This window comes from Oncorhynchus mykiss, chromosome 11 (assembly GCF_013265735.2).
Source record: "Oncorhynchus mykiss isolate Arlee chromosome 11, USDA_OmykA_1.1, whole genome shotgun sequence".
NCBI classification, from domain to species: Eukaryota; Metazoa; Chordata; class Actinopteri; order Salmoniformes; family Salmonidae; genus Oncorhynchus; species Oncorhynchus mykiss.
Window position 1 is genome coordinate 21,103,771 of NC_048575.1, and position 27,590 is coordinate 21,131,360.

At 42.6% G+C, this 27,590-nt stretch overlaps 2 protein-coding genes across 3 annotated transcripts in view; one reads left to right on the top strand and one right to left on the bottom strand.

The window, feature by feature from the left end:
* Window positions 1–13,292, top strand: part of trpc1 (transient receptor potential cation channel, subfamily C, member 1) — a 47,298-nt gene extending 34,006 nt beyond the window's left edge. Inside the window, 6 exon segments of the mRNA NM_001185053.1 lie at window positions 3,626–3,765; window positions 3,845–3,994; window positions 11,255–11,439; window positions 11,722–11,923; window positions 12,423–12,617; window positions 12,779–13,292. Coding sequence (NP_001171982.1) covers window positions 3,626–3,765; window positions 3,845–3,994; window positions 11,255–11,439; window positions 11,722–11,923; window positions 12,423–12,617; window positions 12,779–13,006 — 1,100 coding nt within the window. The 3' untranslated portion in view covers window positions 13,007–13,292.
* An 811-nt stretch (window positions 13,293–14,103) lies between these two features.
* Window positions 14,104–26,676, bottom strand: pcolce2b (procollagen C-endopeptidase enhancer 2b). 2 transcript variants are annotated; one of them, XM_036935155.1, is made up of 10 exons: window positions 26,436–26,676; window positions 25,955–26,063; window positions 25,258–25,313; window positions 23,204–23,459; window positions 21,570–21,694; window positions 21,135–21,271; window positions 20,710–20,873; window positions 18,752–18,835; window positions 17,589–17,756; window positions 14,104–15,150 (listed from the first exon to the last, which is right to left on the bottom strand). In XM_036935155.1, the coding sequence occupies exons 1-10, from the start codon at window positions 26,499–26,501 to the stop codon at window positions 15,020–15,022; spliced, it is 1,296 nt and encodes a 431-aa protein (XP_036791050.1). In that variant the 5' UTR covers window positions 26,502–26,676; the 3' UTR covers window positions 14,104–15,019. The 2 variants fall into 2 exon arrangements, with proteins under 2 accessions (XP_036791050.1, XP_021476152.1); XM_021620477.2 differs by lacking the exon at window positions 25,258–25,313 and having other exon boundaries at window positions 26,436–26,674.
* Window positions 26,677–27,590: the final 914 nt, after the last annotated feature.

Sequence of the window (27,590 nt, forward strand, 5' to 3'; positions counted from 1 at the left end):
GGGCGCAGTCCTTGATAGCGGGCCGCGTCAGTGACACTGTATTATCCTCAAAGCGGGCAAAGAACTCTGCCACGGACATCTTGTGTCTCTGGGCTGCTGAATTGAGACTCCATTTTGTCCCTATACCGACATTTTGCTTGTTTGATTGCCTTGCGGAGGGAATATCAAATCAAATCAAATGTATTTATATAGCCCTTCGTACATCAGCTGATATCTCAAAGTGCTGTACAGAAACCCAGCCTAAAACCCCAAACAGCAAGCAATGCAGGTGTAGAAGCACAGTGGCTAGGAAAAACTCCCTGGAAAGGCCAAAACCTAGGAAGAAACCTAGAGAGGAACCAGGCTATGTGGGGTGGCCAGTCCTCTACTGGCTGTGCCGGGTGGAGATTATAACAGAACATGGCCAAGATGTTCAAATGTTCATAAATGACCAGCATGGTCAAATAATAATAAGGCAGAACAGTTGAAACTGGAGCAGCAGCACGGCCAGGTGGACTGGGGACAGCAAGGAGTCATCATATCAGGTAGTCATGGTCTTAGGGCTCAGGCATGGTTCTAGGGCTCAGGTCCTCCGAGAGATAGAAAGAAAGAGAGAAAGAGAGAATTAGAGAGAGCACACTTAAATTCACACAGGACACCGAATAGGACAGGAGAAGTACTCCAGATATAACAAACTGACCCTAGCCCCCGACACATAAACTACTGCAGCATAAATACTGCAGGCTGAGACAGGAGGGGTCAGGAGACACTGTGGCCCCATCCGAGGACACCCCCGGACAGGGCCAAACAGGAATAACAACACTGTTTATATTTGGCCGTATTCCCCGACCTCTTTCCATAGTTGAATGCGGTGGTTCGCGCTTTCAGTTTTGCACGAATGCCGCCGTCTATCAACGGTTTCTGGTTGGGATAGGTTTTAATAGTCGCAGTGGGTACAACATCTCCAATACACTTCCTTATAAACTCACTCACCGAGGCAGCATAAAAATCTATGTTATTATCTGAGGCTTGCCGGAACATTTTCCAGTCCACGGAACACGGACCTGAAATTTGGACACTGACTGTAGGCCTATAACATTTTGACTCTGGAACAGGATCGGAGAACTATTATTTCTATCTTTCAGCATCTTGAGGAAATGAATGTGCGGTTAGGGACCGTCTGTAAAGGTGCAGTCTTAATCAGCATCATAAAAGCTGATAGTATTTCAACCACATTAAATATACATCCAAGCCAAACTTAATTTAACTTATTGAAAACCAGTCAAACTGATGTCATTTGGAAATTTTGTATGGAAAATCTTTCCAGTTTTTTTTTTGTTATTACATTTTCTCCCTAAACGTATTTTCTGCGTGAGAGAAAGAGGAAAGCCAAAACAAATTTTACAGATGACAACGAGATTGAATGTACATTCTGTCACTGTATGCCATTATTCTGGTGAACAATGGTTTATTTAGTCTTCTAGGGCAACAAGTAGTAACAGAAGAAAAGTTGCATGTATCTAATAATAGACAAGTTGACTAACTAATAGCCTACCAAAATTTCACAAATTATAATCAGAAACATAGATTTATCTGTCAAAAATGAATTATCCCATATTTGACTGTACTGCACATCTTCTATTATTACCTGGTTAGGGTTGGGTGCGTCCCCCACATTTTCACTTTATCACATATAGTCGGGAGGTTGCAGATGGGTTATTAGCAGTGGTGTAAAGTACTTAAGTAAAAATACTTTAAAGTACTACTTAAATCATTTTGGGGGGTATCTGTACAACTTTTACTTTTACTAAAGAAGATAATGTACTTTTTACTCCATACATTTTCCCTGACACCCAAAAGTACTTGTTACATTTTGACAGGAAAATGGTCCAGTTCACGCACTTATCAAGAGAACACATCCTTGATCATCCCTACTGCCTCTGATCTGGCAGAGTCACTAAACTCACTTTTACTTGAGTCATTTTCTATGAAGGTATCTTTACTTTTACTACAGTATGACTTTTGATGACTTTTTCCACCACTGGTTATTAGCAATTGTGGGCAGGTGTGGGTGAACAAACAGCTGTGTCTTTGTATGTGTGTGGTCAGATACAACCCTAACCAAAAAAGAAATCACCCAAACAAATTATAATAAGCTGCAATGATTCCCTGACCAAAACAACGGATGTGTAAATTTGGTGTGAAAAATCCTAGAAACCTGCATTCCCCTATTCATGTTCCAGACAGTGGGTACCATTAGGACCCAGAAAGGGTTTTGTAATACAAATTATTTCATGAATCCAACCCCCCTTCCCCCACACACACACACGCAGGAGGATAATACTTCTAAACCCCACCTCACTGGATCGTAGAGATTCCACACATAAATCCTGTGGCTTCTATTTCTCAGACTGACCAATCCCAGGAGCCTCTCTGTGGGATAACTTACAGCATTCCCTGTTGAATCTGGAAGTCATTGTAAAATGTCAAGAATGAGAACCTTGCGGGGTGAACACAAAATGCCTTTCCCATTACTCTGTTAATTTTTCTGTTTGGTGGATTGAATATGGTCAATTCTACACAGTTTAGCGTGGAGCTGAGAGAAAATGTTGCAGTTTTAAAGGCCCAGTGCAGTCAAAATTCTGTTTTTCTTGTGTTTTATATCATATTGTACAAAAAACTAACACTGTAAAAGTGTGTAAACATTCGCTCAACTGAGACATGGAGTGTGCCCTGTGTGTGTGCCATTTAGAAGGTGAATTGGCATGACCTTTGACCTGGGTAGGTATGGTAGTAGGTGCCAGGCGCAACAGTTTGTGTCAAGAACCGCAATGCTGCTGGGGTTTTCACGCTCAACAGTTTCCTGTGTGTATCAAGAATGGTCCAACACCCAAAGGACATCCAGTCAACTTAAAACAGCTGTGGGAAGCATTGGAGTCAACATGGGCCAGCATCCCAGTGGATTGCTTTTGACACCTTGTAGAGTCCATGTCCCGATGAATTGAGGCTGTTCTGGGGGTATGGGGGGGGGTGTCCTTAATGTTTTGTACACTCAGTGTGTATGTTTTATTGTCACATGCACCTGAGATGTTACAGATCTGCTGTATTTGAAGCACCAGTCCCTTCTGCCCAGTTTCCCTGAGGTTGCTACGGCAACCAAGCTGTTTTCTTCTGCGGAGAGATAGTTTTCTAAACTAAAACTCATAAAGAACTACAGAAGCATTAGGTTCTCGGTTTGATATGAGCGTTTGAACACCTGAGTAAGCTCCACTCATTACACTGGCGCAGTCGTAGCCTTGACCAAGCCATTTCTTCACCAGTATCCGCATACTTTTTTCTCAGTTACATTTTTTCCTCTTTCAAGACATTTTTCAGTCACATTCCTGAAGCCCAGGATACCAAAACTTGGCTTCGTTACTACGAATATATGGAAATTAAAAAGGTTTATGAATTACCTTTTGGAGGGTTACTGTCAAAATGATTTATTAAATAAATAAAAATTGACTGATGTCACGCGCATGGACCCCCCCCCCCCCTGCCTTGTGGAGGCTGTGGGAGCGTCCCGTACCCCAGTTTGAAAACCCCTGGTCTATGGTACTTTCCTTTCACTCTGTTTGGTGATGGTCAATTCTTTCCTTCCCTCTAGGGATGGTGTGGTCGGACGTGAAGCGTCTATGGTACGAGGGCTTGGAGGACTTCCTGGATGAGTCGAGGAATCAGCTGAGCTTCGTCATGAACTCTCTCTACCTGTCCACCTTCGCCCTCAAGATAGTGGCTCACAGCAAGGTGTGTCTGTGTGTGTCTGTGTCTGTGCGTGCGTCTGTGTGTGTGTGTTTGTGTACTAATGTGATCTCCTCTGTGCCAGTTTAAGAACGTGGAGGACACAGAGAGGAAAAATTGGGATGCCTTCCACCCCATCCTTGTGGCTGAGGGGCTGTTTGCCTTCGCTAACGTCCTGAGCTACCTACGACTGTTCTTCATGTACACCACCAGCTCAATACTGGGCCCACTGCAGGTACACGCACCAACTAACAGACATACACACACTCACAGTACATTAGCTATGACTTCTGCCACGAGCAGCAGAAGGAGCACAATCACCAACATCATCCTTCTATCATCACCTCACATGGGAACTATTTCCCTGGTGAACATCCCAATTAATACAGATTCATTCTGCCATTGTTTCTCCTCCCAACTCTGTCCTCAGTCCTCAACACTGGGCCCAAAGTCTGTTTTGAATATTCGGCTGGAGTTCGTGTAGTGCCATAGAGTAGGTGTCTCTCTTTATTTAATTAGAGAAACCTTCAACCTCTCCCTTGCTGTCTCAGCCTGCCAGCTAGGATCAAAGTCCCAGCTCTCTCCATTGTGTGTGTATTTCCTATTTTCCTATGGCCAGGAATCTCTTTTTCTCTATTCAATTTGGCTAGATTTATGGACATAAGGTAATATGGCAATTAATTACAGTGCCTTGCGAAAGTATTCGGCCCCCTTGAACTTTGCGACCTTTTGCCACATTTCAGGCTTCAAACATAAAGATATAAAACTGTATTTTTTTGTGAAGAATCAACAACAAGTGGGACACAATCATGAAGTGGAACGACATTTATTGGATATTTCAAACTTTTTTAACAAATCAAAAACTGAAAAATTGGGCGTGCAAAATTATTCAGCCCCTTTACTTTCAGTGCAGCAAACTCTCTCCAGAAGTTCAGTGAGGATCTCTGAATGATCCAATGTTGACCTAAATGACTAATGATGATAAATACAAACCACCTGTGTGTAATCAAGTCTCCGTAAAAATGCACCTGCACTGTGATAGTCTCAGAGTTCCGTTAAAAGCACCGAGAGCATCATGAAGAACAAGGAACACACCAGGCAGGTCCGAGATACTGTTGTGAAGAAGTTTAAAGCCGTATTTGGATACAAAAAGATTTCCCAAGCTTTAAACATCCCGAGGAGCACTGTGCAAGCGATAATATTGAAATGGAAGGAGTATCAGACCACTGCAAATCTACCAAGACCTGGCCGTCCCTCTAAACTTTCAGCTCATACAAGGAGAAGACTGATCAGAGATGCAGCCAAGAGGCCCATGATCACTCTGGATGAACTGCAGAGATCTACAGCTGAGGTGGGAGACTCTGTCCATGGGACAACAATCAGTCGTATATTGCACAAATCTGGCCTTTATGGAAGAGTGGCAAGAAGAAAGCCATTTCTTAAAGATATCCATAAAAAGTGTTGTTTAAAGTTTGCCACAAGCCACCTGGGAGACACACCAAACATGTGGAAGAATGTGCTCTGGTCAGATGAAACCAAAATGGAACTTTTTGGCAACAATGCAAAACGTTATGTTTGGCGTAAAAGCAACACAGCTGAACACACCATCCCCACTGTCAAACATGGTGGTGGCAGCATCATGGTTTGGGCCTGCTTTTCTTCAGCAGGGACAGGGAAGATGGTTAAAATTGATGGGAAGATGGATGGAGCCAAATACAGGACCATTCTGTAAGAAAACCTGATGGAGTCTGCAAAAGACCTGAGACTGGGACGGAGATTTGTCTTCCAACAAGACAATGATCCAAAACATAAAGCAAAATCTACAATGGAATGGTTCAAAAATAAACATATCCAGGTGTTAGAATGGCCAAGTCAAAGTCCAAACCTGAATCCAATCGAGAATCTGTGGAAAGAACTGAAAACTGCTGTTCACAAATGCTCTCCATCCAACCTCACTGAGCTCGAGCTGTTTTGCAAGGAGGAATGGGAAAAAATGTCAGTCTCTCAATGTGCAAAACTGATAGAGACATACCCCAAGCGACTTACAGCTGTAATCGCAGCAAAAGGTGGCGCTACAAAGTTTTTACTTAAGGGGGCTGAATAGTTCTTTTGGAACCTTTTTTCTAAGAGTGTACCTTGCTTCACTCTCAATTCAATTCAATTCAAGGGCTTTATTGGCATGGGAAACATGTGTTAACATTGCCAAAGCAAGTGAGGTAGATAATATATAAAATGAAATAAACAATACAAATTAACAGTAAACATTACACATACAGAAGTGTCAAAACAATAAAGACATTACAAATGTCATATTATATATATATACAGTGTTTTAACAATGTACAAATGGTTAAAGGACACAAGATAAAATAAATAAGCATAAATATGGGTTGTATTTACAATGGTGTTTGTTCTTCACTGGTTGCCCTTTTCTCGTGGCAACAGGTCACAAATCTTGCTGCTGTGATGGCACACTGTGGAATTTCACCCAGTAGATATGGGAGTTTATCAAAATTGGATTTGTTTTCAAATTCTTTGTGGATCTGTGTAATCTGAGGGAAATATGTCTCTCTAATATGGTCATACATTGGGCAGGAGGTTAGGAAGTGCAGCTCAGTTTCCACCTCATTTTGTGGGCAGTGAGCACATAGCCTGTCTTCTCTTGAGAGCCATGTCTGCCTACGGCGGCCTTTCTCAATAGCAAGGCTATGCCCACTGTACATAGTCAAAGCTTTCCTTAATTTTGGGTCAGTCACAGTGGTCAGGTATTCTGCCGCTGTGTACTCTCTGTGTAGGGCCAAATAGCATTCTAGTTTGCTCTGTTTTTTTGTTAATTCTTTCCAATGTGTCAAGTAATTATCTTTTAGTTTTCTCATGATTTGGTTGGGTCTAATTGTGCTGCTGTCCTGGGGCTCTGTAGGGTGTGTTTGTGTTTGTGAACAGAGCCCCAGGACCAGCTTGCTTAGGGGACCCTTCTCCAGGTTCGTCTCTCTGTAGGTGATGGCTTTGTTATGGAAGGTTTGGGAATCGCTTCCTTTTAGGTGGTTATAGAATTTAACGGCTCTTTTCTGGATTTTGATAATTAGTGGGTATCGGCCTAATTCTGCTCTGCATGCATTATTTGGTGTTCTACGTTGTACACTGAGGATATTTTTGCAGAATTCTGCGTGCAGAGTCTCAATTTGGTGTTTGTCCCATTTTGTGAAGTCTTGGTTGGTGAGCGGACCCCAGACCTCACAACCATAAAGGGCAATGGGCTCTATGACTGATTCAAGTATTTTTAGCCAAATCCTAATTGGTATGTTGAAATTTATGTTCCTTTTGATGGCATAGAATGCCCTTCTTGCCTTGTCTCTCAGATCGTTCACAGCTTTGTTTAAGTTACCTGTGGCGCTGATGTTTAGGCCAAGGTATGTATAGTTTTTTTGTGTGCTCTAGGGCAACAGTGTCTAGATGGAATTTGTATTTGTGGTCCTGGTGACTGGACCTTTTTTGGAACACCATTATTTTGGTCTTACTGAGATTTACTGTCAGGGCCCAGGTCTGACAGAATCTGCATAAGATCTAGGTGCTGCTGTAGGCCCTCCTTGGTTGGTGACAGAAGCACCATATCATCAGCAAACAGCAGACATTTGACTTCGGATTCTAGCAGGGGGAGGCCGGGTGCTGCAGACTTTTCTAGTGCCCGCGCCAATTCGTTGATATATATGTTGAAGAGGGTGGGGCTTAAGCTGCATCCCTGTCTCACCCCACAACCCTGTGTGAAGAAATGTGTGTGTTTTTTGCCAATTTTAACCGCACACTTGTTGTTTGTGTACATGGATTTTATAATGTCGTATGTTTTACCCCCAACACCAATTTCCATCAGTTTGTATAGCAGACCCTCATGCCAAATTGAGTCGAAGGCTTTTTTGAAATCAACAAAGCATGAGAAGACTTTGCCTTTGTTTTGGTTTGTTTGGTTGTCAATTAGGGTGTGCAGGGTGAATACATGGTCTGTTGTACGGTAATTTGGTAAAAAGCCAATTTGACATTTGCTCAGTACATTGTTTTCATTGAGGAAATGTACGAGTCTGCTGTTAATGATAATGCAGAGGATTTTCCCAAGATTACTGTTGACGCATATTCCACGGTAGTTATTGGGGTCAAATTTGTCTCCACTTTTGTGGATTGGGGTGATCAGTCCTTGGTTCCAAATATTGGGGAAGATGCCAGAGCTAAGGATGATGTTAAAGAGTTTTAGTATAGCCAATTGGAATTTGTTGTCTGTATATTTGATCATTTCATTGAGGATACCATCAACACCACAGGCCACACCAGTCTCTCTCTCTCTGTCAGTCACTCTCTCTATATCTCTCTATATCTCTTTTTCTCTCTTCTTTTAGCTCTCCGTCTCTCTCTCTTTCTCTGACCTTCTCTTTTATCTATCTATCTATCTATCTAAATATCTATCTATCTATCTATCTATCTATCTAAATATCTATCTATCTATCTATCTATCTATCTATCTATCTAAATATCTATCTATCTATCTATCTATCTATCTATCTATCTATCTATCTATCTATCTATCTATCTATCTATCTATCTATCTAAATATCTATCTATCTATCTATCTATCTAAATATCTATCTATCTATCTATCTATCTATCTAAATATCTATCTATCTATCTATCTATCTATCTATCTAAATATCTATCTATCTATCTATCTATCTAAATATCTATCTATCTATCTATCTATCTATCTATCTATCTATCTATCTAAATATCTATCTATCTATCTATCTATCTAAATATCTATCTATCTATCTATCTATCTATCTATCTATCTATCTATCTATCTAAATATCTATCTATCTATCTATCTAAATATCTATCTATCTATCTATCTATCTATCTATCTAAATATCTATCTATCTATCTATCTATCTATCTAAATATCTATCTATCTATCTATCTATCTAAATATCTATCTATCTATCTATCTATCTATCTATCTATCTATCTATCTAAATATCTATCTATCTATCTATCTATCTAAATATCTATCTATCTATCTATCTATCTATCTATCTATCTATCTATCTATCTATCTATCTATCTATCTATCTATCTAAATATCTATCTATCTATCTATCTATCTAAATATCTATCTATCTATCTATCTATCTATCTATCTAAATATCTATCTATCTATCTATCTATCTATCTATCTAAATATCTATCTATCTATCTATCTATCTAAATATCTATCTATCTATCTATCTATCTATCTATCTATCTATCTAAATATCTATCTATCTATCTATCTATCTAAATATCTATCTATCTATCTATCTATCTATCTATCTATCTATCTATCTATCTATCTATCTATCTATCTAAATATCTATCTATCTATCTATCTAAATATCTATCTATCTATCTATCTATCTATCTATCTATCTATCTATCTATCTATCTATCTATCTATCTATCTATCTATCTATCTATCTATCTAAATATCTATCTATCTATCTATCTAAATATCTATCTATCTATCTATCTATCTATCTATCTATCTATCTATCTATCTATCTATCTATCTATCTATCTATCTATCTATCTATCTATCTAAATATCTATCTATCTATCTATCTATCTATCTATCTATCTATCTATCTATCTATCTATCTATCTATCTATCTATCTATCTATCTATCTATCTATCTATCTAAATATCTATCTATCTATCTATCTATCTATCTATCTATCTATCTATCTATCTATCTATCTATCTATCTATCTATCTATCTATCTATCTATCTATCTATCTATCTATCTACATGCACTCAAGCTGGAACTGTGACATCACTGTCTGGCATGGGCGAATGGAAAAGTTAATATCTGGCTGTGTGTACCTACACACACATGCTCACATGGCAGACACGCCCCTCAATGATTGTCTGACACACATTTACATACATGTACACACATGCCATGCGAACAACCACTTACATTAACATATGAGCACACATTCTGTATGTACAAATACTTTGTCTCTCTCTTTCACTATCTCTCTCTCTCACACCCACACACACACACAAACAAAAGCACTGAGACAGTAGTCCCACTGCAGACTGACGGTGTAGTGTGATTATAGTGTGGTTAGGAGTAATGAATACTTGCCTGGTTATGCCTGGTTACTCCATCCTACCCAGAGAGGCCAACTCACTCTTCTATAGAGGAAGTACCCCACACAGAGGCCCTCCTAGGTGGAAAGTGTGTGTGTGTGTGTGTGTGTGTGTGTGTGTGTGTGTGTGTGTGTGTGTGTGTGTGTGTGTGTGTGTGTGTGTGTGTGTGTGTGTGTGTGTGGGGGTGGGTGGGTGTGAGAGAGAAAGCTAGTTGGAACGGTACAGATGAATCATCCCTTTTTCAGAGTGAGGTCCCTCAGGGCCAAAGTCTAACTGGGTTGTGTGTGTAGGTGTCTAACTCTGATGACATTTCAGGGTCGGTGTGTGTGTGTAGGTGTGTTTTAAAGGTGTGTGTATCCACCCCTCCCCTCCTGCGTCAGTACCCCCTAGTCTGCATTAAGAGCTCCTGACCCCCTACATTCCTGCTCTGTTTGTACAGTAGGTTAGAGGCTAGCTGACAGCCAGGCAGACCATGCTGAGACCAGGGCAACTAAATCAGCCATCTTCTAAGAGGGACGGAGGGAGTAGAGGGACCAGATGATAGGGGAACCACTGGGGAGATTCACATGTGACAAGATAATGAATCATACTAATGGAGCAGCTGCTCTCTCTCTTTCTCTCTCTGTCCCGAAACAACCTGGCGAATTGCACCTTGTGGTCGTCCCTCTCGACTCCTGTTGGCTCTTGGTTAGGGAGTGAGTCTTCTGACTGAGGTCTCTCTCACACTGGACCATCTGTGTGTATGTGGGACAGGGGTGTTTGGGATGGTTAGACCTGGGCCAGGGAGCTACAGGTCTGGATAAATAAAAACCACCAGCCATGCTCTCAGGGCTATATATAGAGACTTAAACCCTGCTCTCAGAACAGTTTCAATGTCCTTCAGCTTGGTCAATGTTTATCTGTGTGCTACCTCAACTCGCTAGGGTATCTGCTTGTCAAGGTTGTTTTTAACAGAACAGTTCTCTTCAGTAGGTGGTACAGAGAATAACTATTTGACCATGTTTATTTGCTCACTCTAAAGATAGACATCCTAATGAAAGGGGTTTGCTTTCCAATGTAGCTCTTTTGGACATTTATTTTACTAGGCATAAGTACACACTACTATCCCTGGACTTGTTTGACCTGGGTGGTTGGTTGTGTTCTTAGCTAGTCTGTTTTGGTCCAGGGTTGTGTTCATCAGGAGTCGCACACTGTAACAAAAATATTTTGCAATGTAAAAATAACTATTTTGTTTTATTATTGGACAAGCTCAGGTAGTAGTTACCTCCCGGTCAGAAGATGGTAATTTAGCTCATGCCAGAGTGCTCTTGTGTTCCCAGATCTCCGTTGGCCAGATGCTGCAGGAGTTTGGTAAGTTCCTGGGTCTGTTTCTGCTGGTGCTCATCTCTTTCACCATCGGCCTGACGCAGCTCTACGGGAAGGATCAGAAGGACCCGGCCAAGAGTCCCGCCAAAGACTGTGAGGGCATCTTCTGTCAGCAGCAGAGCAACGACGCCTTCCACACGTACGTACAGTCTACCTAAATTCTCTCTCTCTCCCCTTTCCCTGTTTCACAGGTTCATGTGTACCAGTTTTGACTGTTAACCTCTGACCCATAGAGATCCAATAATTCAATGTTCTACTGTATATGTCATTATATTTTCCATGACCTCCCTGTTGACAGATTCTTGGGTACTGTACCTGTTACTCCCTGTTCTGAACTTTAACCTTCCTGTTGACCGATTCATGGGTACTGTACCTGTTACTTCGTGTTCTGACCTTTAACCTCTGACTTTCCTGTTGAAAGGTTCATGGGAACGTGCTACGCACTGTTCTGGTACATCTTCTCTCTGGCCCACGTGGCTCTCTTCGTGACCCGGATCAACTACACGGAGGAGCTGAGGTCATTTGTGGGAGCCCTCATCGTGGGCACGTACAACATCGTGGTGGTCATCGTTCTCACCAAGCTGCTGGTCGCCATGCTCCACAAGAGCTTCAGGCAGATCGCTGTAAGTCAATCAAGCGATCAATCAATTAACCATTTAAATCAGTCCAATTTATTTATAAAGCCTGATTTGCATCAGCAGTTGTCACAAAGTGCTTTTCAGTAACCCGGCCTGAAGTGACTGCAAGTCACAGATTGTCCATCATTGTCCATCAAGTTACAACAACAACAAAAACAATAGGACTTGATTAGTCTATCTATAACACTGTGTCTAAGTGTTCATTTGGAGTACTTTTTTTAAATTCACTGTTTGGAGTTTAGGCAAAGATCAGCCGTATAATTCACATCAATTAATCAACTTTAATGCTTCATAAATTACATTTCCCCATCATCAACTCAACAATCATCATTCTGAATGAAAAACACAAATCCACTCCAAGAACACTTCAGACTAACAGATGGTAGTGATTTCTTAACATTTCTCTGTCGATAAACACGTTCCCCTATTTTCTCAGTGATTTCCTAAATCTCCCATTTCCCTCTAAACCCCCCGAATCCCCTAGAACCACGAGGATAAGGAGTGGAAGTTTGCCCGCGCCAAGCTGTGGCTGAGCTACTTTGACGACAAGTGTACTCTGCCGCCGCCCTTCAACATCCTACCCTCCCCCAAGACTGTGTGTTACCTTCTGACCAGTATGAGTAAATGGATCTGCTCCCACACCTCCACGGGGAAGGTCAAGAGACAGAACAGCCTCAAGGTAAGAGAGACAGGACACTATCCAATCAAGAAGTGATACCTCTGTATACTTTAAATGTATGACCGTTTCTCATCTTATCCTCCCATGATATCCAGATAAGTAGACACTGGGTTCAGTCTCCAGTCCTAACCTCCCATGTTGTTGTTGTCCCATCCATCCAGGAGTGGAGGAACCTGAAGCGGAAGCGTGATGAGAACTACCAGAAGATCATGTGTTGTCTTGTCCATCGCTACCTGACGTCCACCAGGCAGAAGATGCAGAGCACCGACCAGGCCACCGTAGAGAACCTCAACGACCTGCGGCAGGACCTCTCCAAGTTCCGCAACGAGATGAGAGACCTGCTGGGATTCAGAACCTCCAAGTACGCCATGTTCTACCCCCGGAGCTAAGACTGACCTGATCTGAACCTCAACCCAACCTCAACCCAACCATGTTCTACCCTTGGAGCTAGAACTGATCTGGTCTCAACCTACACCCAACCTCAACCCAACCATGTTCTACCCTTGGAGCTGGAACTGATCTGGTCTCAACCTACACCCAACCTCAACCAGCCAGCTAAGACTGGTCTCAACCCCAACATCAACCCCAACCACCTCTGTTAGCTTCTTCACCCAGGGGGTCCTATCTCTGACCCTAGCATGCTCAGAAATGACCTTGTGTCCAGTCACAGAGAGACATTTAAACCTGGAACTCCACTGGAAATATATATATATATATTCTGCACCAAAGTCTCCAGATTCACCCAGATCCCTTATGTAATAATATTCAGTCATCCTACTTGTTTTCTAAAATTGTCATTGTTTTCAACAATGGACTTAATAAAATGTAATGGAAAATACAGACTGGCTGTGACTTTTTGTCTTGGCAGTGAGAAACGATAAATATTGAGTTGCATCACATGTTCAGCTGGCACGAGGACGGAGACAGTTGGTTTTAATTGTGAAATATCTGTGAATGTTACTCACTGTTCAGAGCCAGCACTTCCCTGGTCAAAACACACCTGACCATTCCCAGTGCTCAGTGGAGCGTTCATGACTGCCCTACTAACAGCTGCCTTCACACCTGGCCATAGTTACCACATACTCTATGTAGGCCAGATATAAATGTTGTTATTTATGTTCTTAAATGCACTGTTTAGTTGTTGTTTTTTATCCCCTTTTCTCCCCAATTGGTAGTTCCAGTCTTGTCCCATCACTGCAACTGCCGTATGGACTCGGGCGAGGCGAAGGTCGAGAGCCATGCGACCCTGCCAAGCCGCACTGTTTTCTTGACACACTGCTCGCTTAACCCGGAAGCCAACCACACCAATGTGTCGGAAGAAACGGGATCGAACCCAGATGTAGTGACACCTCTAGCGCCTTAGACCGCTGCACCACTCGGGAGGCCCTTATATGCACCGTTAACGTGACATATTACAACGCACTGCTGGGCTGTAAATGAATGAATGATGACACTCCATACGAAGAACCACCTCCTTAAAATAAACTTCATTTTCTGTTTTTTATTTGGTCAGATGAAAACAAGAAAATATAAATAACATTTACCAATTGAATCATATGAAAATACTTTATATTGTAATTCATTTCATATCTCTTTTTATTACATACATTACAAACCAAGCTGACATAATGATAAGGAGTGCTTTGTTGAATCCATTCATTGTGAAAAGCTTTGGCTAATAAGTGACAGTACTAAACGTAATACTAGCATGAAAACAAATCATTTCAAAAGGAATGCTATATATTCAACTATTGCACTTATCGACACCACATAAAATACCTCCCAAATCTTGTCCATTCAATGTGAACATAGGAAATAAAGAGCAGTTTGTAAACACTGTCCATAAAACTATAACACCCCGTCCTCAATAATGTACTTCCTCTAACAAACTCCTTCCTGTCTGATGTTTGATCCAAGCCAACACTCATCATGACACCTGGGTTGTGTTCAGTGGGCTTGAAACGTGAGAAAAATTTTTTGAAACAGAAAAGGTACATGAGCGCTCTCATTGGACATATTTAGGTAGTATTTAGTTTCTAACATTTTCTCCTGTTTTGTTCTAACTGAACGTGACCCAGGTGATTCTCCCCCTTACTATCGGTCTCTCTTCCTCTCCTCCCTCTCTTCAATTATCACAGTCATTCTTCACATTGCACTCAAAACAGGCCCAGTTCAGAGGAAAGAGAAAAAACAGCATAGAAATACAAAACAAAGGAAAGAGACAGCCAGACACCTCCAGGCAGTAACAGCCTGAGCTCTGTAGACTAGTCCTGTGGTGAAGGATGATAGATAATGATGGGCGGAGCCAGGGAAGGCTGGGCAGAGACTAACAAGAACAGACACACCCTTTTGTGGGTGGGGCATGGTGGTTGGGTGGAGACTCAGGCAGCACGTAGCTGATCTCAGCAGCGTTTGTTCTTCAGTACGTTGAGTCCCCTCTGGTTCTTAGCCTTGAAGGCCATGACGAAGTGATGCGGGGCGATCTTCCCCTTCCCATCCTCGTCCGCTGAGCCCATGAAGATGTAATTGAGGCCTAGTGAGATCACACAGAAAGAGCCTGAATGCAGTGGCGGAACGGCAGAGACATTCAGGAAGGTAGCACATCAGCGTCAACTCTCCTCTGGGTTCCATATATGTTTATAGCTACAGTTGAAGTCGGAAGTTTACATACACTTAGGTTGGAGTCATTAAAACTCCTTTTTCAACCACTCCACACATTTCTTGTTAACAAACTATAGTTTAGGCAAGTCGGTTAGGACATCTACTTCGTGCATGACACAAGTAATTTTTCCAACAATTGTTTACAGAAAGATTATTTCACTTATAATTCACTGTATCACAATTCCAGTGGGTCAGAAGTGTACATACACTAAGTTGACTGTGCCTTTAAACAGCTTGGAAAATTCTGGAAAATGGTGTCATGGCTTTAGAAGCTTCTGATAGGCTAATTGACATAATTTGAGTCAATTGGAGGTGTACATGTGGATATATTTCAAGGCCTACCTTCAAACTCAGTGCCTCTTTGCTTCACATCATGAGAAAATCAAAATCAAAAATCAAAATAAATAAATTGTAGACCTCCACAAGTCTGCCTCATCCTTGGGAGCAAATTCCAAACGCCAGAAGGCCCCACATTCATCTGTACAAACAATAGTACGCAAGTATAAACACCATGGGACCACGCAGCCGTCATAACCCTCAGGAAGGAGATGCGTTCTGTCTCCTAGAGATGAACGTACTTTGGTGCGAAAGGTGAAAATCAATCCCAGAACAACAGCAAAGGACCTTGTGAAGATGCTGGAGGAAACGGGTACAAAAGTATCTATATCCACAGTAAAAACGAGTCCTATATCGACTGCTCAGCAAGGAAGAAGCCACTGCTCCAAAACCTCCATAAAAAAGCCAGACTACGGTTTGCAACTGCACATGGGGACAAAGATTGTACTTTTTGGAGGAATGTCCTCTGGTCTGATGAAATAAAAATAGAACTGTTTGTCCATAATGACCATCGTTATGTTTGGACGAAAAGGGGGAGGCTTGCAAGCCGAAGAACACCATGCCAACAGGGAAGCACGGGGGTGGCAGCATCATGTTGTGGGGGTGCTTTGCTGCAGGAGGGACTGGTGCACTTCACAAAATAGATGGCATCATGAGGCAGGAAAATTATGTGGATATATTGAAGCAACATCTCAAGACATCAGTAAGGAAGTTAAAACTTGGTCGCAAATGGGTCTTCCAAATGGACAATGACCCCAAGCATACTTCCAAAGTTGTGGCAAAATGGCTTAAGGACAACAAAGCCAAGGTATTGGAGTGACCATCACAAAGCCCTGACCTCAATCCTATATAAAATATGTGGGCAGAACTGAAAAAGCATGTGCGTGCAAGGAGGCCTACAAACCTGACTCAGTTACACCAGCTCTGTCAGGAGGAATGGGCCAAAATTCGCCCAGCTTGTGGAAGGCTACCCGAAACGTTTGACCCAAGTTAAACAATTTAAAGGCAATGCTACCAAATACTAATTGAGTGTATGTAAACTTCTGACCCACTGGGAATGTGGTCAAAGAAAAAAGCTGGAATAACTCATTCTCTCTACTATTATTCAGACATTTCACATTCTTAAAATAAAGTGGTGATCCTAACTGACCTAAAACAAGGCATTTTTACTAGGATTAAATGTCAGGAATTGTGAAAAACTGAGTTTAAATGTATTTGGCTAAGGTGTATGTACATTTTCGACTTCGACTTCAACATCTATAAACGTATAGAGTACTGTATAGTATGTTTGTATATACTGTATTCACATTCACATTCATAGCTCTTATTGCACAGTGAGTTTTGCCGCTTACCTCAGACCTTGGTCAAGCTCCTTCGGGTGAGCTTGAAGATAGGTTACAGCAATGGAGGCAAACTCAGAGCCATAAACCAAGTAGTATGTCGAACCACCTCTTTCTTATGTATCTTGTACATTTGGAACATGCCGCTGTTACAAGTGCTTACTCAGTGCCACACTTGAAACCGTGTCAGTATTACTCAATCATAGAATTTGAACTGAAATAAAAACATATGGTTCAATAGTACAATCATGGACTAAAACCTGTGCTATCGTGTCACGGTGAATGTCTGAAACTTACGCAAGAGAAACGGATGACTATATCCAGGGGAGAGTTAGCCTGAGTGCCAGTCTGTTTTTGCTATCATACCAACTCCTTGTCACTCATTGTCATGCCAAACCACATTGTCTTGAGTTGGAGTTGGCAAGAGCACAAACGGATCTGGGACCAGGCTATAGAAGGAGACAACAGATCTGGGACCAGGCTATAGAAGGAGACAACAGATCTGGGACCAGGCTATAGAAGGAGACAACAGATCTGGGACCAGGCTATAGAAGGAGACAACAGATCTGGGACCAGGCTAGTGGAGAGTGAGCCCCAGAGTCCTTTGGCAGTGGTCCACCGTACTACAACTCACCTCGTCTGATGGATGGACACTTCTTGCAGAGCACGATGATCTTGGTGCTCATGGTCTTGCCGGCCTGCTGGATGGCCAGGTTGCCTTCTTTGTAGACGTTGATGATGGAGATGGTGGCGTACACGCTGCCTTCTCGCACCACCGCCGTGATGACAGTTCCTGTTATCACTGTCACAGAAACATGGGGAGTTTAGATGGCTCAACAACAAGCACTCAACAACATCTACTTAGATTGGAAGTCTGACAACTGTGTCATCGTTATGAAATGGTGGTGTATAACGTTCAACAGCCTGTAAGCTCTGTAATTGCCTTGACCAAATATTGTATGATCGAGATCGGATATCTTTCTATACAAATACTCTGATGCTCGGCTTGCAAAATGTACTGGTTGAATAGCTTTGAATAAGATGATCAGATCAATGTGTAAGCAGGAAGGAAAGGCCGGGTCTTCTGTTAGGTCCTTTTGTGTCAGGCCTAGTCATTAAAACTTGTGATGCAACACCCTTGGCTTGATATGACTGCAGACTGTCTGCCACTGTATTATACAAGACATTTTGACAATAACACCAAATTACTGGTCTTCACAGACTGGTCTTCATTTTCCATGCAAATTTGACCTAACATCCCTTAGGAAAAGCAATTATTAAAATACCTGCCTCATTCCATCAACATCTACTCGGAGAAAAACATCACAGAGCTAGTCCAAATACTGTGGTAGCAAACTAAGGCCATGGAGAACGTTGGCTGAATCAACACCTTCATTTAGCAGCAGTTTACCTACAGTTAGGCTCTTCTCTGGCATGTGTGTTACCTCTATGAGACGAAGAGAACTGTGTCAGTCCCATACACAAATTCACTGGGCTGCCCTGTCAGAAAACCCTCAAGGACGCTTTTCAGAAGCGCTGAAACCGCGCAGATAGTGTATCACGACAACATGGGTTTGTTGAGAGAGGGACGGCTCATATGGACTGGGTTGATGCTGGGGTAAATGTTGGACAATTTTCTCCCACCCCACCCCCCTGACTGACTGACACACACACAGTTGACCTGTTGTTGTTTGTTGCTGTAGCTTAGTATCTGTGACGGCAGTAGTGACGGCTTTAGGCAGGTCAGCCATAGTAATATATGTAGCATTAGCTGTAGGGGAATAGTATCTCTCTTACCAAAGTCACTGGTACAGTAGTTGCTCTCAACGGTTCCACTTCTTTTGCATTTCTGCTGGCACAGAGCTAAAGAGTACTTCAGGGCTGGGGAGACACAGAGAAAAGGAAAATATAGTTACTTAGTTCACATTCTTCTTCCACATTCAAGGGATGCTAGCAAGTAGGGTTTAGGTTGATTTTGTTTCACATTGAGTCAATTCAGGGAATGAATTGAAATCAAATCGTAGGCCAATGAATTAGAATGAACACTTCCCATTGAAAACTGTGGGCAACTTAGAATCCTACAATTCACATCACGCTTAAGGTATAGGGTTGTACTTACGTCTGGCGTTAAGGAGGGGCAAGTGTCTAACGCATGCGTGTTGTAAAAAGCCTGCGCTCAGCTATTTTCCAGACCTTGTGCCAGGGTTGGTCAGTTACCTGTCTAACATCAGCTTGCTTGCGCTGAGATGGGAGTGGTGAAACTATTTGAGATGTGTCCTTAAAAACGAGCACCAAACTGCCAATTTTGGTCAGAGTAACTGGAGATAACCATAAAGATCAGTTTATGTTGATTATGGCATCAATTTTGCCAGCGGAGGTAAACAGTAACCTAATCAGTGGCATTTCATCAATGTTTTATTAAAAGATCATCTTTGAGAGCAGCAAAACAGTCTACAGACCTTTTTAGTAAATTGGAATGTATTTAGGCGTCACTACAGACCTGGGCTCGATCCCGGACTGTATCACAACCAGCCATGATCGGGAGTCCCATAGGGTGGCACACAATTGGCCCAGCGTGGTCCGGGTTAGGGAATGGTTTGGCCGGGGGGGCTTTACTTGGCTCATCGCGCTCTAGCGACTTCTTATCGCGGGCGGGCCGGTCGTCAGTTGAACGGTGTTTCCTCCGACACATTGGTGCGGCTGGCTTCCGGGTTAATCGGGAGGGAGTTAAGAAGCACGGTTAGGAGGCTCATGTTTCGGAGGACACATGACTCGACCTTCACCTCCCGAGCTCGTTGGGAAGTTGCACAGATGAGACAAGATCGAAAAAGAGGGTAAAATAAACATTTTAATGTATCTTTCTTTAAGTGTCAGTGACTGTGGGAAGCCTGTCTAGGAACATCAAGTTATTAAAAAAGACTGCTAGGGTAGTGGTATAGGGAAAAGCTGAGACTACAAAATACAGTCCAATCAATGTCCAGATGTTATTCTTAGTAGAGGCAGTCATCAAAGGATCCTGATGACATTCAGATGACATCATGACGGGGGTGGGGGGGGGGGGGGGGTGCCTTGCCTTAGAGAGTTGGTGTCCTCAAACAACCATGCATGGGTGCCTTTAGGAGGTTCGGCACAATAGTTTGTCTGAGTACGAAGGAACAAGGTGTCTCTTTGGAGTGACTACTTGTTTCCCTTCCCCTTAACTCTGTCATAGTAGAGAAATCACAGATTTACAAAGACAAAAAAAAACTAGAAAAGAATACATGGAAGTGATAAGTTAGAGGGGACTGATGTTTTGACGGGCATCTAACCTCATCCCCAATTGCTACAGACAGAGCTGGCTAGGGACAAGATTAACAGCCATCCAGCCTTGGTGTCTGCTCCATTGCCTTTCATCCTGGGGTCAACAGCCACTACCATGGTAGATCTGATCTGGAACCAGGCTAATGAAAAAGCCTGTAAGCCACTCTCCTAGTGGGAGGGAGGGAGCTACAGCAGCTACACCACATGTCTGCATCAGCAAAGACCACTGGGACCAGGCAATCTAATCTGTCTCTAAATCCACAACTCCTAGTAGCAGATCAAATGGACCAAACACCCATGTGGCCTGGAGATGATGATGATGATGATGAATTGGATTCATATTGTGCTAAAAGCACTTTACATTGTAACAACAAGACTGAAGAGATGTGTCAAGACAAGGGAAGGGTTACACATATGTCCTGTTTGGATTAAACATAGAAAAAGGAGCTACCTACGTATGGGTCTGGTGGTAGCTGCTGGGGTGGTGGTGGTCGCTGGTACCGTGGGGGTGGGGAACTTCTTGGGTCTAAACTTGTAGTGGCCGATGAACCCGTCTGCCGTTAAACTGAGGTCTGAGAGGAACTGGATCAGGAGCTGGTTACCTTCAGAAAATACTGGACTGAAGAGAGAGAGAGAGAGAGAGAGAGAGAGAGAGAGAGAGAGAGAGAGAGAGAGAGAGAGAGAGAGAGAAGAGGGAGATTGATATATAGAGATAGAATGTTAGCTTACCTGGTAAGTAGTTGATATATTGAATATGCTCATGGATATCTTGTGCTTAGGTAAACAGTTAATCATGCATTAGTAGGTTTATGATCAAGGTCATAAGCGAAGCGGTACATTAGCTAGATGAATGCAGAGTAGAAACAGGTGTGTGACGTACGCTGGAGGGCTGTCGCCACAGTACTTCCCGATCCTCTTGGCATCGTTGATCTCTGCCCCGTTGAAAATGGCCACATAGTCATATCGACAGTAGTTGTCTCTTTCCACATCGAACTTCTCAAACTTCACCTCAATAATCTGTGTTGGTGGACAGGTTACATAGAACACAGGTTACATAGAACACAGGTTACATAGAACACAGGTTACACACAACACAGGTTACATAGAACACAGGTTACACACAACACAGGCTACACTGAACAAATTATTTTCAGCCCACATTCTGAAGTTGCATTTCATTGTGCAACACTAACCAAGAGCAAACCACAAAGCAATTATGTGAAAATTGACATCTTAGGCGATCTCAATCACTGTCAATTGTGTCAAGTTGAACTGTGAGTAAAGTAAGAACCTCTGGCTGTAGACGAACACTCACCTGGTTCTTAGGAGCCACTATGTGCCATGAGCAGGTGACCCCTGCGGGGTAGTCTTTCTCGGGCCAGTTAGGGGTCTTAAAGGACCCGGAGGGTTTAACCAGACGACCGCCACAGTACTGATCCCCTGGTGGGTGCAAAGTCAAACTACAACGTTTAGTTATACTGCCCAGATAGTACTGCTTCACATGGGCATCATCCTGCGACTCTGTGTTTATGTGCAGGATATATCGCTTCCTTCTGAATGTTAAAGGATGGAACGTTGTGCACGCGCATGACATAATCCCATAATGGAACAAACATTTTCGAATAAGTAGGCTCTTGTCTTATGCTTCCCTTGTGGTTATGAGTAAATTAAGAAGACATCAGTCTGTTCCTCTGCCTTGGTCCCATGCTGCAACGTGCAGTTAAAAGGGAGTCTATATGCCAGGCATACCATCACACATCTGAGAGATCACATCAGCCAACCACACAAGCTGCTTGGACTGGCAAGGGATCTGTGGATCTTTAAAAACCATGGCTGGATCTCCTGTAACATGTAGTTAGTCGCTATAGCAGTTAGTTCCACTACAGCTGAGCTCCCGGCCTCATGACTGGCAGACGGACAAGCCCAATTTGACTCTGTAACTAAAATAGACATTGAACAAATGGAGGAGTGCTGTGTGGTGCTTTTCAGTTTCAACCAACCACACCCAGGAACAGAGGGAAAACACCAGTCAATCTAAACTGACAGACCAAGAGGGATTCCAGCTGTCAGCTACTGTAGAGGTACGGAGACAGAGAGAAGGTATTCAGGGAGGCACTCAGCCCCCCAAAAATTCCACAAACTCATTCGGGGAGAAGTAACGTCACTGGGTCAGAAGAGGAAGGGACGGCTTAGCGCTGACCTGTCTGACCCTAGAGCTCTCCATCTGGAAAATGAGCCGTCAAAAATTCCTCGTCATGCTGTTAAATGTGTAGAGATTCACCTCCTCCTCGAGGAAGCTTTAAGTCAACAGGTTTCGTCTTAACTGCACAAGAGGTCTAAACTGAAAGAGCACTGGTACTTAATCTTACCAAGCAGAAGTCAAACTTTCCCTTGACCTGCTATCCGTTGGGAGTGATTTATTTAGCTAGAACTGCCCTTTAGTCTCAGATGTAAATAATTGACCTCTAAGATCTCATCATCTGGGTATTAGTATTATTACAGTGACACGGTGCAACGACCTTGCTGGGGCAGCTAGCGGTTAAGAGGCTAGTTAATTAGCTGGTTAAAATGTGAACCGTAGCACTCAACACGCACACACACATCTGAGGTCTTTACGATGTGGAGTCCGAACAGAGTCACGGCTAGGGATCAGTCCCTAATGCTCTGTTGAACATGCTTGGGTATAGGCTGGATACAGATGACTGCAGTTTTCACTACACACTACATAGCCTAGAGGTTAGAGAGGTAAGCCTGCAACCGGCAGGTAACTAATCCAACAGAAAAAATCTAGTAGGATCCTAGATCCCGTCTCCTGCCACTGTGCCATTGAGCAAGGCACGTTTATTTTATTTTCATTTTATTTAACCTTTATTTATCTAGGCAAGTTAAACGTAACCCTTAACTACTACATTATTATTCTATTCTTCTTCTATATTCTATTCTGCTTACCTCTCTCATGCGGCTGGGCAGCAGAGTACACCGCCAGGAAGCCACTCCCAGCTGTGTTGGCATCAGACACCATCTGAATGAGCATCTTGTTGCCTGTGGAGACCAGGGCGCCTGGCCTGAAAGTCCCACAGAAGCGGCCCAGCCTCTGGCCACTCACATGGCCACTGTAAACATCCACGTAGTCATAGCGACACAGGTTGTCACTCTCCAGGTCAATGAAGCGGAAGGACAGGACCACCACTTTACCCTCAGGGACCTGGGGACAACATTCAATCCAATACAATATACATTACAATCTATTCAATCACATAAGGGGTATACAGTGCCTTCGGAAAGTATTCATACCCCTTGACTTTTTCCACATTTTGTTACGTTACAGCTTTGTTCTAAAATTAATTAAAATAAACTCAGCAATAAAAACACAATATACCATAATGACAAAGCGAAAACAGGTTTTTAGATTTTTTTGCAAATGTATAAAAACTATTCAGACACTCTGCTATGAGACTCAAAATTGAGCTCAGCTGCATCCTGTTTCCATTGACCATCCTTGAGAAGTCCACCTGTGGTAAATTCAATTGATTGGACATGTTTTGGAAAGGCACACACCTGTCTATATAAGGTCCCACAGTTGACAGTGCATGTCAGAGCAAAAACCAAGCCTTAAGGTCAAAGAAATTGTCGGTAGAGCTCCAAGGCTAGGCTTGTGTCGAGGTACAGATCTGGGGAAAGGTACCAAAACATTTCTGCAGCATTGAAGGCCCCCAAGAACACAGTGGCCTCCATCATTCTTAAATTAAAGAAGTTTGGAATCACCAAGACTCTTCCTAGAGCTGGCCGCCCGGCCAAACTGAGCAATTGGGGGAGAAGGGCCTTGGTCAGGGAAGTGACCAAGAACCCGATGGTCACTCAGAGCACTAGAGTTCCTCTATGGAGATGGGAGAACCTTCCAGAAGGACAACCATCTCTTCAGCACTCCACCAATTAGGCCTTTATGGTAGAATGGCCAGACTGAAGCCACTCCTCAGTAAAAGGACATGACAGCCCACTTGGAGTTTGCCAAAAGGCACCTAAAGTCTCTCAGACCATGAGAAAAAAAGATTCCCTGCTCTGATGAAACCAAGATTGAACTCTTTGGCCTGAATGTGAAGCGTCACGTCTGGAGGAAACCTGGCACCATCCCTATGTAACTGACAGTTAGACTTACAGGTTATGTCGTTGTCTTTTGTTTGAATTGTTTACGTGTCCGCTGTGCGGGGGAAATTATAATACATGCGGAACTACGTAGCTAATACTGTTGTAACGGGGATCCTTATTGTAGCAACACACTTTTGGAGGGAAGGCAATCCTGCGCTGCGTTAGCTAAGTTTTCATGTCATCGGGTGTAGTTCATAAAAGTTGAAGAGTGTATGTTAGGATGAAGTGTGAATTCATGCCAGGAATAATAAGTGTGAAGTTTGATTTCCTCCCTTCTGTAATAAGCAGCCAATGAGGTATTTTTTCCTTTATTCATGTGTTTAATCTGAACCCGTTATAACGCCGGTTAAACTGTTATGTATGTAAGCACTTCAGAGTTATACCAAGCTAATAAGTCACTCGTAAGATAAGGTTGTAAGAGTGTGCTTAACTGTATTTTTCATTTACTTTATAGTTCTCGCGGAAGGTGATAATTCTGACTAAAACTACAGAATAAAGCCGCCAGTTAAAATCAAGGAACGGTTGTGCTCGTGGTTACTGAAGGGAGCTACACCCTATGGTGAAGCATGGTGGTGGAAGCATCATGCTGTGTGGATGTTTTTCAGCGGCAGGGACTAGGAGATTAGTCAAGATTGAGGCAAAGATGAACAGAACAAAGTACAGAGAGATTCTTGATGAAAATCTGCTCCAGAGAGCTCAAGACCTCAGATTGGGGTGACAGTTCACCTTCTAACAGGACAATGACCATAAGCACACGGCCAATGCACGCAGGAGTGGCTCGGGACAAGTTTCTGAATGTCCTTGAGTGGCCCAGCCAGACCCCGTACTTGAACCCGATCGAACATCTCTGGAGATACCTGAAAATAGCTGTGCAGCAACACTCCCCATCCAACCTGACAGAGCTTGACAGGATCTGCAGAGAAGAATGGGAGAAACTCCTTAAATACAGGTGTGCCAAGCTTGTAGTATCATACCCAAGAAGACTTGAGGCTGTAATCGATGCCAAAGGTGCTTCAACAAAGTACTAAGTAAAGGATCTGAATACTTATGTAAATTAGATATCTTTTTTTTGTTTTAATACATTTTCAAACATTTCTAAAAACCTGTTTTTGCTCTGTCATTATGGGGTATAGTGTGTAGATTGATTAGGGGGGGGGGGGACAAGTTAATCAATTTTAGAATAAGGCTGTAACGTAACATAATGTGAAAAACTCAATGGGTCTGAATAGTTTCCAAATGCACTGTATGTGACAACTCATATAAGAGGAACCAAATATTCCTCTGATTTACCTTTAATTCGTTGCAGCCATGTGACCATGCTGCGTGTTAATACAAATGCCAAGCAGGCAGCTCAAAGTGCCTGAGGGGTGCTGTGTGGCCAGTGGCCAAATATCAGACTACGAATTAGACCTACACAGTTAGGGTTAGTGAATTAGTATCTCATTGTACTTTATTGCAGAAACATTGCGTCATTTCAGTTCTCTGATATGGGTGCTGTTAACTGTTAAACATGAATCATGTATTTACAGTAGGGTACAAGTATGTTTGACTCACCGTGATTCTCCAAACACATTTGGTATTTGGGGGGTACACCCCTGGATACCCCGGGCTCCCAATGACCCCAGAACCCCCCGTTATATTCCCTCCGCATGTAAACGTTGGTCTGGAAACATTGAGAAAAATATTTTAGACACTTCTCATTCTAATAGCCTATGCTATCATGGAATCTGGAAAGGAGCAGAAGCCTATGCGTTAATGGTTGGTGTTCATTCTTGGGTTGTCTCGGCAATGCGCCAATGTGCGTCCTCATGCCTACAGCGCAGACTGCAGATTCCACCAAAATAACAACTCCTCAGTTATGAACAATTTAACATCATTGATGCCGTTCATTCATTCATTGTGCCGTAGGCTAACGGATCATTGGCACCTCACGATAAGGCTTTGTAGGCTACAGTACACACGTGTTAATTCTAACAAATAGCCCAACGCAAAACCAAAAATAATCAATTGTAAAAAATAAAAAGTGAAGAGGTACCTCCGTTGTGACTGCCCGCAGACTTCTGTCAAAAACAGTACACTCCATGCGCAAAAAACACTGCATATTCTCAACATTATCGGGTGAACTGACCAGGCACCACTTCGCCTGTTTTCGCCCGCTGGCATGAATGACATTGTATTCAGTCGCTCGAGCGGTGGGGAAAAGTACCCAGAAGTTCCTGGAGGGAGTTTCGCAAGCTGTAGCACAGAGATGAATATAGCGTTTGTTCTGCGTGGTAGGAGGGAGCACTCGGCATTTTTCCAAAACCTGGGATCAAAGACGCATTAAAAGCATTGGAGGGGGGGTGGTGGTGCTTTGGTTTAGTACCACACCTGGCATAACCTACCTTGGGTAAAATAATGTTAATATCCCTAGTGAAATATTTATTCAAGGCACTGAGTTCAGGTGATCATGATGAATATATATATATGGTCATATGTGCAAACTGTATTTACTTTGCACATAGGCTGTTTATATGTGCTCTTCAGAAAAAAATGAAAATAAAAACAAGTGAATAGGCTGATTAATCAATGAATGCAAAATAGGTCTAAACACAAAAATAGACTATTACAGTACATACATATATTACAGTATTTACAGTATAGATTCCAGAATGTGTTCTTATGCACTAATATGTGTGCTATGTGCTATCTACTATCCTACTTACACAGAGTGACAGAAAGACTGAAAGACAGGCAGGCAAACACTGATGGCGGCGCTGAGGAGAGCGCTCATCTTTTTTATTTAACCTTGATTTAACTATCAGTTAAAAACAAATTCGTATTTACAATGACGGCCTACCAGAAGGCAAAAGGCCTCCTGCGCGGACGGGGGCTGGGATTAAATATAAAAAACATGAATTATAGGACAAAACACACATCTCGACAAGAGAGACACCTAAAATGTTTATTTTATTATATGGAGCCATTTACTTTATGTTCGTATTCTTATCCTTTAATAGTTCTTATTGGTGTTGCATTGTCGATGAGGAACCTGCAGGTACGCATTTCGCAGGACAAGGTGTATACCAGACGTATCCCGTGCATTAATAACATACGTATGTATCCCTTACATACGACTAATAAAAAACTTGAAACACACGTACTGAGACAGATCACGCGTATGCTATAAATGGCACCATCTAGTGGACCA

Bases quoted from the DNA above. Each gene is read 5' to 3' on its own strand.
- pcolce2b (XM_021620477.2), bottom strand. From the start codon at position 26,572: ATGTCATTCATGCCAGCGGGCGAAAACAGGCGAAGTGGTGCCTGGTCA. The intron at 23,460-25,954 runs GTGAGTCAAACA...TGTTGTCCCCAG, and splicing joins AATGTGTTTGGAGAATCACG to GTCCCTGAGGGTAAAGTGGT. The intron at 15,151-17,588 runs GTGAGTTGTAGT...TGATCTCACTAG, and splicing joins GTGTCCATCCATCAGACGAG to GCCTCAATTACATCTTCATG.